Below are 11980 nucleotides of genomic sequence, written 5' to 3'. Positions count from 1 at the left end.
TATTTACAACCAATCAATAATAATAATATGAGTATGTAAGAAATCTAGAGTTGTGCATTGCTTTGCATGTACACCTAATTATTGTTTTGATTCACATGATTCAATTCACCAAGATTGACCCGAATCACAATTAATACAAAGTGAATCTTTCGTTTCATTAAAAATAATTGTTTAAATGAATCGTTAAAAAGTGAATCAAGTTTGTATGGCCTTATTCGTGCGTGTCGGTGGAAAGTTTTTTGGGACATGACGAAAATATTAATACACGCTAATAATAGCTCAACAGTTAACTACAGGGTACAAGACACAGTATGTTTTGAATTGGCTACCTACAGTTGAAGTCGGAAGTTTACATACACTTTAGCCAAATACATTTAAACTCAGTTTTTCACAATTCCTGACATTTAATCCTAGTAAAAATTCCCTGTCTTAGGTCAGTTAGGATCACCACTTTATTTGAAGAATGTGAAATGTCAGAATAATAGTAGAGTGAATGATTTATTTCAGCTTTTATTTCTTTCATCACATTCCCAGTGGGTCAGAAGTTTACATACACTCAATTAGTATTTGGTAGCATTGCCTTTAAATTGTTTAACTTGGGTCAAACATTTCGGGTAGCCTTCAACAAGCTTCTCACAATAAGTTGGGTGAATTTTGGCCCATTCCTCCTGACAGAGCTGGTGTAACTGAGTCAGGTTTGCAGGCCTCCTTGCTCGCATTCTGCCCACACATTTTCTATAGGATTGAGGTCAGGGCTTTGTGATGGCCACTCCAATACCTTGACTTTGTTGTCCTTAAACCATTTTGGCACAACTTAGGAAGTATGCTTGGGGTCATTGTCCATTTGCAACCAAGCTTTAAATTCCTGACTGATGTCTTGAGATGTTGCTTCAATATATCCACATAATTTTCCTTCCTCATGATGCCATCTATTTTGTGAAGTGCACCAGTCCCTCCTGCAGCAAAGCACCCCCACAGCATGATGCTGCCACCCCCGTGCTTCACGGTTGGGATGGTGTTCTTCGGCTTGCAAGCCACCCCCTTTTTCCTCCAAACATAACAATGGTCATTATGTGCAAACAGTTCTATTTTTGTTTCATCAGACCAGAGGATATCTCTCCAAAAAGTAAGATCTTTGTCCCCATGTGCAGTTGCAAACCGTAGTCTGGTTTTTTTATGGCGGTTTTGGAGCAGTGGCTTCTTCCTTGCTGAACGGCCTTTCAGGTTATGTCGATATAGGACTTGTTTTACTGTGGATATAGATACTTTTGTACCTGTTTCCTCCAGCATCTTCACAAGGTCCTTTGCTGTTGTTCTGGGATTGATTTGCACTTTTCGCACCAAAGTACGTTCATCTCTAGGAGACAGAACGTGTCTCCTTCCTGAGCGGTATGACGGCTGTGTGGTCCCATGGTGTTTGTACAGATGAACGTGGTACCTTCTGGCGTTTGGAAATTGCTCCCAAGGATGAACCAGACTTGTGGAGGTCTACAATTTTTTATCTGAGGTCTTGGCTGATTTCTTTTGATTTTCCCATGATGTCAAGCAAAGAGGCAATGAGTTTGAAGGTAGGCCTTGAAATACATCCACAGGTACACCTCCAATTGACTCAAATTATGTCAATTAGCCTATCAGAAGCTTCTAAAGCCATGACATCATTTTCTGGAATTTTCCAAGCTGTTTAAAGGCACCGTCAACTTAGTGTATGTAAACTTCTGACCCACTGGAATTGTGATACAGTGAATTATAAGTGTTAGAATTGTTGGAAAAATTACGTGTCATGCACAAAGTAGATGTCCTAACCGACTTGCCAAAACTACAGTTTGTTAACAAGAAATTTGTGGAGTGGTTGAAAAACAAGTTTTAATGACTCCAACCTGAGTGTATGTAAACTTCCGACTTCAACTGTAGTTATTATTCTGCTCTCTATCATATTATATAGGCCTACATGCTACTGCAATGTCCGACTGTCACTCGTCTTGCACACATGCAAGTGATGCGCACAAACACAGATGTGCCAAAGTGTCATTCCGATCCTGGCTGATACAATATGTAGATTTTTATTTGATTGATAAAATATATATTTTTTTTAACTGTGCCTAAATAAATTACATGGACATTAATTTCATAATTACTGTTAATGACTTTTCCAAAACTTTTTGGATTTGATCATTTTCCAAATCTTTTTCAGGCCTGGAGAAACACCATTTAAAAATTCTGTGACTTTTCCGGGATTTTCCATGCGGACATAAGACTGTAAAAACATCAGGAAATCAGCTCAAAGTGATTTTAATTTAAGAAATCTGTCCAAATATTCCCACACATAATAGAGAGACACGTGATCGTATACAAATGTTAGCAAGGTTTGAAATTATTATGTTTTAGTCAAACATATCTGTTTGGGCTTCTTGCGGTCAATTTGAAGTCTACAAATTATTTGTAATTATGTTCCGGCCCCCCGACCATCCGCTCCAGAAGAAAATCGGCCCGCGGCTGAATCTAGTTGATGATCCCTGACGTACAGTGTACACTATCTATACAAAAGTATGTGGACACCCCTTCAAATTCGTGGATTCGGCTATTTCAGCCACACCCGTTGCTGACAGGTGTATAAAATCGAGCACACAGCCATGCAATCTCCATAGACAAACATTGGCAGTACAATGGCCTTACTGAAGAGCTCAGTGACTTTCAACGTGACACCGTCATAGGATGCCACCTTTCCAACAAGTCAGTTTGTCAAATTTCTGCCCTGCTAGAGCTGCACCGGTCAACTGTAAGTGCTGTTATTGTGAAGTGGAAACGTCTAGGAGCAACAATGGCTCAGCCGCAAAGTGGTAGGCCACACAAGCTCACAGAACAGGCACGCTGAAGTGCATAGCGCGTAAAAGTCTGTCCTCAGTTGCAACACTCACTACCAAGTTCCAAACTGCCTCTGAAAGCAACGTCAGCACAATAACTGTTCGTCGGGAGCTTCATGAAATGGGTACACAAGCCTAAGATCACCATGCGCAATGCCAAGCATCGGCTGGAGTGGTGTAATGCTCGCCGCCATTGGACTCTGGAGCAGTGGAAACGCATTCTCTGGAGTGATGAATCACGCTTCACCATCTGGCAGTCCAACGGACAAATCTGGGTTTGGCGGATGCCAGGAGAACACTACCTGCCCAAATGCATAGTGTCAACTGTAAAGTTTGGTGGAGGAGGGATAATGGTCTGGGGCTGTTTTTCATGGTTAGGGCTAGGTCCCTTAGTTCCAGTGATGGGAAATCTCAACGCTACAGCATAAAATTACATTGTAGACGATTCTGTGCTTCCAACTTTGTGGCAACAGTTTGGGGAAGGCCCTTTCCTGTTTCAGCATGACAATGCCCCATGCACAAAGCGAGGTCCATACAGAAATGGTTTGTCGAGATCGGTGTGGAAGAATTTGACTACCATGCACAGAGCCCTGACCTCAAGCCCATCGAACACCCTTGGGATGAATTGGAACGCCGACTGCGAGCCAGGCCTAATCGCCCAACATCAGTGCCTGACCTCACTAACGCTCGTGGCTGAATGGAAGCAAGTCCCCGCAGCAATGTTCCAACTTCTAACGGAAAGCCTTCCCAGAAGAGTGGAGGCTGTTATACCATGATTTTGGAATAAGATGTTCGACGAGCAGGTGTCCACATACTTTTGGTTATGTAGTATATGTGCAATATGTAACTTTTTGGGCAACCCGACCAAATTCACAAAGAAAAGTCAGTTATAGATCTATCATTCTAATTGAAAGCAAGTCTAAGAAGCGGTAGATCTGTTCTACAGTATGTGTGCTATTTCTATGCTTCCTGTTCTTAAATTAATTTGAGTCTTTTACTTTAGGTTTTGTACACCAGCTTCAAACAACTGAAAATACAATTTCACAGCGCTTTAGATGGTACAATGATTCTCTACACAATGACTGCTTGTTTTGTCACAAACTGAAATTAAGCTAACTATTCTAATTTTATCAAACAGAAAATGCCGGAGCGATTTCTGCATATTGCACCATTCATATAATAAATGAACAACGCTGACACAAAAATTTAACAAAAACGGATTTTAATTTTGGTAGGTTACATTAGCTGTGGTATGTACAAGGTGTATCGGACAGAAAAAGGGTCTGGTAAACCTCAGCACCTATGCCCCTGCTTCTATGGAAGAATCATGGTTGGTATGTCGTTTCAGTGGGAAGAGATCAGAGTTGAGAATACCCCCAATATGGCTGGATGTCAAAACAACCCAGAGAAGAGGCCCAGAATTTCCCAAAGTCCTGAAAATAATTCACCCTTTATCTACAATAGTAGCTTCTTATTTACAACCAATCTGTACATCATGTTCACATTTACAATGAGCAGGACAGTACCTGAAGGAGTAAGAGCACATCATCTCTAGGTGGAAGGATGGGGAGAAATGTATGGCAGGGAGACGGGGGGTGTTCAAAGCTTCAGATCTGTTGAGCAGCTTGAAGGAAGGTAAGAACCATTAGTGATAACTGAAGATGGACATGTGATATACACTGAGTGCATCCCTTCATGGCAGCTGTGTATCCATCTGCAAATAAAAAAAATTCAGCAGGATAATGCCCCATGCCACAAGGCTAGGATTGTCCAGGAATGGTTCCACAAACAACAGTGGGCTGCCCAGTCACCAGGTCTAAATCCAACTGATTATCTGTTGGATGAGATAGAACAAGCTATTCAGAGTGGAGATCCACTACCAGTCAACTAGACACAACTGTGGAAAGCATTGGAGTCAACATGGGCCAGCATCCCTGTGGAACGCTTTCGACACCTTGTAGAGTCCATGCCCTAAAGAATTGAGGCTGTTCTGAAGGCTGAAGCGGGTTCAACTCAATATTAGGAAGGTGTTCCTAATGTTTTATACACTCAGTGCGCATGAGAATTGTTAGGTAATTACAATTTCAAAGAAACCTTTATCTGGTATGGTGACAATAGTTCTCCCAAATCTAATAATTCAAACCAGTTTACGTTGGATTCAAAATAATTGGGAAAGAGCTCTGCCTTCCCTATTTCCGCATGCTTTTGAATTCATCGCTAAATGGTTTATTCTGTTTCCAGTAGCATTACTAGCTATGCTACAAAAAAGTTGCAAGAGTACGGGTGTTGTTAAACCCCACTGTCCTGGCTAAATTCCCAGTCAGGCCCTCAGACAATCGTGCCTACATAATCACCCCGATTCATAATTAGGATGATGCACTTCCTCATCTGTCCTCTGTGACAGCTGGGTGATGTTCACTAGGAAACACGGGTATTAAAATTTTTTGAAACAGAAAACGAAACAAGTCCAGGTAGTGCCTCCCCGTTTCAGTCTTTTTCTTCTGTTTCATGCCTACTGAACTCGAGCGTCATCATCCAGGTGGAAGTAGTAGATAAAGAGTAAAGCTCTTTGAGCGCCTGCTACACAAATCTAATTCATTATTATTATTATTATTATTATTATTAATAAAATAAGAAACCATGAAAACGACTTCTCCTGCCTTGAAACTTAAACAACGGTCAGAGAACGTTCAGTTTCAGCCACAAACCAATACATTTTCTGTAATGGGCCTTCTGGCATCTGCATGGCTAAAATCTGGCTGTGCAACACATTAGCAGTAAGCTTATTGAGGAAAACAGAAAGCAATACATTATAAAATAACATGAACAAAAACACTTAAAACGGGACTTGTTTCAAATCTGGAGCCTCTCATTTTCTCCTAGTGAAATAGATGCCATCGGCCCAATACTTAAAGTGTACCAGAGCCCTGCAATAGTTTCATTTTAGTGTCATTTCAGTCAGAGGAAAATATACCAAAATGGCCCCACAGCAGTGTTGTATGAATCATAATTGTTGCAAAACTATTGTCAATTTTCTCTCTCATTATACAATGTAAATGCACAATTTTGAAGCAAGTTATCCTCCATTGAAACCAACCAGGACAATACACTCTCCCTTTATTTTGTGTGTATGTGTTTTGTTATGGTACAAGGTGTGCATGTGTTTATTTAGTGCTTGTGCATGTGTGTGCAGTACTGTATGTGCAAACATAGTGTTTGAGGATGTGTATATGAAGAGGTGCACATACTGTAAATATTCAGTATGTTTTTGATTGTGTGATGCAGCGTTTCAGAGTGGGCTTCAGTTCACTGGTTTCACAGGCCTAGCTGGATACCCAGCCTTTACGGGCCTCCACTCTCTTCCTGGTTCCCTGTGGGTCAAAGGTTGAATCATGAAGGGCACAAAGTCTCTGTCACTTTAACAAAGTTCCTCCTCCAAGGCCCTTCTGAACCATTCAAACTCAGGTTGTCATGTTAAATTTTTTCTCCCAGTCTGGGTGACTCAGGAGTCAGTTGATTTCTGATTCTGAAGTTACTCCATCCTTCCAGCTCCTCCTCATTTTAGTACCCGCAACATTATTCTCTCTGTTGAAGTCGTCACAACAGGTAAATCATTTATTATTAAAATCCTGAGGACTGAACGATAATCCTCCTCCCCCTCTATCTCTGCCTCCCCCAGTCAGAGACCTCCCTCCCCCTCTATCTCTGCCTCCCCCAGTCAGAGACCTCCCTCCCCCCTATCTCTGCCTCCCCCAGTCAGATACCTCCCTCCCACCTATCTCTGCCTCCCCCAGTCAGAGACCTCCCTCCCCCCTATCTCTGCCTCCCCCAGTCAGAGACCTCCCTCCCCCCTATCTCTGCCTCCCCCAGTCAGAGACCTCCCTCCCCCCTATCTCTGCCTCCCCCAGTCAGAGACCTCCCTCCCCCCAATCTCTGCCTCCCCCAGTCAGAGACCTCCGTCCCCCCTATCTCTGCCTCCCCCAGTCAGAGACCTCCCTCCCCCCCATCTCTGCCTCCCCCCCATCTCTGCCTCCCCCAGTCAGAGACCTCCCTCCCCCCTATCTCTGCCTCCCCCAGTCAGAGACCTCCCTCCCCCTATCTCTGCCTCCCCCAGTCAGAGACCTCCCTCCCCCTATCTCTGCCTCCCCCAGTCAGAGTCCCTGGGTGGGTGTGGCCACCAGGGGTGGGGTGGGCGGGTGTGGTAGAGATGGGACAGAATACGGTTTCAAGGAGGATGCGTCATGTCTTTACCACACTAGTCCAGAGGGCGGTGGTAACACCAATAAACATTGGCTTGCACACCACCGTTAAAACACCAAAGAAGAAGAAGCAGCCCCGCCCATGGCCCATCATCACGCCTTGTATATGTTGACGGGGCTGCTAAGCGCCAGCTGGCCGTTGGGCGCCACCTCCATGCCGGCCTCTTCCTCCAGCAAGCCCGACACGTCTCCCATGTTGGGCAGGCTGTCATGGTAGCTGCTGATGCTGATGTTATCCTCCTTCAGCTCGATGGTCCAAAACGGAGCGTTCAGCTTGCGATTGCGGTACTCGCGGTAGGTGTAGACACCGCCCGCCACGCCCATCAGCACCACCACCGCCACGATGATCACCGCCAAGACGATGACATTGAACTGGGTCCAGGACACCTCGGAGATGGCGGCCGTGGTGTTGGTGAGGAGACCTGGTGTGGTGCTGGAGGCTGTGGTGGTCAGCTGAGTGGTGGTGGCGTTGGAGGTGGAAGTCATGGTGTGGTCACTAGAGGGGGTAGTGGTGGTGGAGCGCAGGGTCAGAGTGGTGGTGGTGGGGGCAGTCGTTGTCCTGTTCTGCTCAGGGGTGGGAGTGACTATGGCTGGGGAAGAGAGGCAAGTGTGTATGTTAGCACAAGGAACGCTTCACTGTCTTGTCTCGTGATAAAGGTCACTGCTAATTGTTTTACTATTATGCATCCTCAGCTTGGTTTGTTTATTTTATTATATATCTTTATACACTGCTCAAAAAAATAAAGGGAACACTTAAACAACACATCCTAGATCTGAATGAATGAAATAATCTTATTAAATACTTTTTTCTTTACATAGTTGAATGTGCTGACAACAAAATCACACAAAAATTATCAATGGAAATCAAATGTATCAACCCATGGAGGTCTGGATTTGGAGTCACCCTCAAAATTAAAGTGGAAAACCACACTACAGGCTGATCCAACATTGATGTAAAGTCCTTAAAACAAGTCAAAATGAGGCTCAGTAGTGTGTGTGGCCTCCACGTGCCTGTATGACCTCCCTACAACGCCTGGGCATGCTCCTGATGAGGTGGCGGATGGTCTCCTGAGGGATCGCCTCCCAGACCTGGACTAAAGTATCCGCCAACTCCTGGACAGTCTGTGGTGCAACGTGGCGTTGGTCGATGGAGCGAGACATGATGTCCCAGATGTGCTCAATTGGATTCAGGTCTGGGGAACGGGCGGGCCAGTCCATAGCATCAATGCCTTCCTCTTGCAGGAACTGCTGACACACTCCAGCCACATGAGGTCTAGCATTGTCTTGCATTAGGAGGACCCCAGGGCCAACCGCACCAGCATATGGTCTCACAAGGGGTCTGAGGATCTCATCTCAGTACCTAATGGCAGCCAGGCTACCTCTGGCGAGCACATGGAGGGCTGTGCGGCCCCCCAAAGAAATGCCACCCCACATCATGACTGACCCACCGCCAAACCGGTCATGCTGGAGGATGTTGCAGGCAGCAGAACGTTCTCCACGGCGTCTCCAGACTGTCACATGTGCTCAGTGTGAACCTGCTTTCATCTGTGAAGAGCACAGGGCGCCAGTGGCGAATTCGCCAATCTTGGTGTTCTCTGGCAAATGCCAAACCTGCACGGTGTTGGGCTGTAAGCACAACCCCCACCTGTGGACATCGGGCCCTCATACCACCCTCATGGAGTCTGTTTCTGACCGTTTGAGCAGACACATGCACATTTGTGGCCTGCTGGAGGTCTTTTTGCAGGGCTCTGGCAGTGCTCCTCCTGCTCCTCCTTGCACAAAGGCGGAGGTAGCGGTCCTGCTGCTGGGTTGTTGCCCTCCTACGGCCTCCTCCACGTCTCCTGATGTACTGGCCTGTCTCCTGGTAGCGCCTCCATGCTCTGGACACTACGCTGACAGACACAGCAAACCTTCTTGCCACAGCTCGCATTGATGTGCCATCCTGGATGAGCTGCACTACCTGAGCCACTTGTGTGGTTGTAGACTCCGTCTCATGCTACCACTAGAGTGAAAGCACCGCCAGCATTCAAAAGTGACAAAAACATCAGCCAGGAAGCATAGGAACTGAGAAGTGGTCTGTGGTCACCACCTGCAGAACCACTTCTTTATTGGGGGTGTCTTGCTAATTGCCTATAATTTCCAACTGTTGTCTATTCCATTTGCACAACAACATGTGCAATTTATTGTCAATCAGTGTTGCTTCCTAAGTGGACAGTTTGATTTCACAGAAGTGTGATTGACTTGGAGTTACATTGTGTTGTTTAAGTGTTCCCTTTATTTTGTTGAGCAGTGTATATACTTATTCAATGGTGATTACAGGGGAATATCTCACATTCACAGAAACGTTGCTAATGTACATTTAACTCAGTGTGAATCCATTGTTATAATCTAGTGTTATATTACCACTTTTAAGAGTGTTGAAAAAATAACACTGCCTTAGAGTTACATTGTCAAAATGTTAATTTAACACAGACAGTAAGAGAGTTAAATTTAACACTGCCAGAGTTAATTGCTTTGAAGCGCTCGTCATCCATATGAAAAGATACTCGGTAGAACAATGATGATGATTATTCTTAAATGATTCTGACCTTTGCAGCTGTGGATGATGGCACTACCCACGTAGCCTTCAGCGCAGCGCTCGCAGTGTTTCCCCGACGTGTTGTTGACACAGCTCAGGCAGTGGCCCGTCTCAGGGTTGCAGATGCGGGGCGAGGTCCCGGGGTCGGCGTTCCCGCTGCAGTTGCAAGGCAGGCAGATGCTGTCCGCGTTATAGAAGCCACCCCTGCACTGGTCACAGTGGGGCCCCTGGTACTCTGGCTTACACTGGTCACACACAGATTGTCCACTGGGGTCTGGGATGAAGACAGAGACATCACAGCTGGGTTCAGTATGAGGAGTCAAGAATACCTTCTACCACTAGGTGGTGGTAGCGTACTATGGGATCAAACATTTGTAACGCTTGACTGGAGCGTGGGTTGTGTTGGTATGATAGACAATTGAAACTGAAAATAGAAAGTATACTTTACACACCACAAGAGCTTTTTTGTGAGAACAAAGATCATTTCCGACATCCCTTATTTGTTTTCAAGATGGCAAATCTCTGCACAAAAGAACATTTCTCAGGATGCATATAAGCACTGTGGCAGAAATGTAACACCAGAGACAACTTCAAATGTGAACCAATCACGAATGTGTTAGGGTAAAATGTCCCTCCCACTTGCAATATATTGATGGGTTACATTTATTCTCTCTGTGGATAAGAAGTCAACATACAGTACGGCATTGCCTTGCTCAGCTGGTAGAGCATGGTGTTTGCAAAGCCAGGATAGTGGGTTCAATTCCCAGGACTACCCATAGGTAAAATGTATGCACTCATGACAAAGTTGCTTTGGATAAAAGTGTCTGCTAAATGGAATATATTATTATTATTGACAAAGATGCTAGGATACCATCAAGAAGCTAAGTACACTAATTTTCAACACCGATCCCATCACACTAAGATCCCTTCACACTAAGATGGTGTCACACTAAGATGGTGTCACACTAAGATGGTGTCAAACTACGATGGTGTCACACTACGATGGTGTCACACTACGATGGTGTCACACTAAGATGGTGTCACACTAAGATGGTGTCACACTACGATGGTGTCACACTACGATGGTGTCACACTAAGATGGTGTCACACTAAGATCCTGTCACACTAAGATCCTGTCACACTAAGATCCCGTCACACTAAGATGGTGTCACACTAAGATCCTGTCACACTAAGATCCTGTCACACTAAGATCCTGTCACACTAAGATCCCGTCACACTAAGATGGTGTCACACTACGATGGTGTCACACTAAGATGGTGTCACACTAAGATGGTGTCACACTACGATGGTGTCACACTACGATGGTGTCACACTAAGATGGTGTCACACTAAGATCCTGTCACACTAAGATCCTGTCACACTAAGATCCCGTCACACTAAGATGGTGTCACACTAAGATGGTGTCACACTAAGATCCTGTCACACTAAGATCCTGTCACACTAAGATCCCGTCACACTAAGATGGTGTCACACTCAAATGGTGTCACACTAAGATCTTGTCACACTACGATGGTGTCACACTAAGATCCCGTCACACTAAGATGGTGTCACACTAAAATGGTGTCACACTAAAATGGTGTCACACTAAAATGGTGTAACACTAAGATCCTGCCACACTAAGATGGTGTCACACTAAAAATCCTGTCACACTAAGATGGTGTCACACTAAAATGGTGTAACACTAAGATGGTGTCACACTAAGATGGTGTCACACTAATATCCCGTCATACTAAGATCCCGTCACACTAAGAAGGTTGTCACACTAAGATCTCGTCACACTAAGATGGTGTCACACTAAGATCCCGTCACACTAAGATGGTGTCACACTCAAATGGTGTCACACTAAGATCCCGTCACACTAAGATGGTGTCACACTCAAATGGTGTCACACTAAGATCCTGTCACACTAAAATGGTGTCACACTAAAATGGTGTAACACTAAGATCCCGTTACACTAAGATGGTGTCACACTAAGATGGTGTCACACTAAGATGGTGTCACACTAAAATGGTGTCACACTAAGATCCCGTCACACTAAGATGGTGTCACACTAAGATCCTGTCACACTAAGATGGTGTCACACTAAAATGGTGTCACACTAAAATGGTGTAACACTAAGATCCCGTCACACTAAGATGGTGTCACACTAAGATGGTGTCACACTAATATCCCGTCACACTAAGAAGGTTGTCACACTAAGATCCCGTCACACTACAATGGTGTCACACTAAGATGGTGTCACACTCAAATGGTGTCACACT

General features: G+C 44.8%; 1 protein-coding gene across 1 annotated transcript; it reads right to left on the bottom strand.

Annotated features, from left to right (window-relative positions):
* Positions 1-7045: 7045 nt before the first annotated feature.
* Positions 7046-9972, bottom strand: LOC311123714 (multiple epidermal growth factor-like domains protein 9; the record flags this gene model as incomplete). The annotated part of the gene is made up of 2 exons (XM_084197953.1): positions 7046-7710; positions 9709-9972. Coding segments are annotated over 2 exons (761 nt in total), but the record flags the coding sequence as incomplete, so codon positions are not given.
* Positions 9973-11980: the final 2008 nt, after the last annotated feature.

This window comes from Coregonus lavaretus (assembly GCF_964263955.1).
Source record: "Coregonus lavaretus genome assembly, contig: HAP1_SCAFFOLD_2732, whole genome shotgun sequence".
Taxonomy (NCBI): Eukaryota; Metazoa; Chordata; class Actinopteri; order Salmoniformes; family Salmonidae; genus Coregonus; species Coregonus lavaretus.
This window is presented reverse-complemented; position numbering and strand designations above follow the sequence as displayed.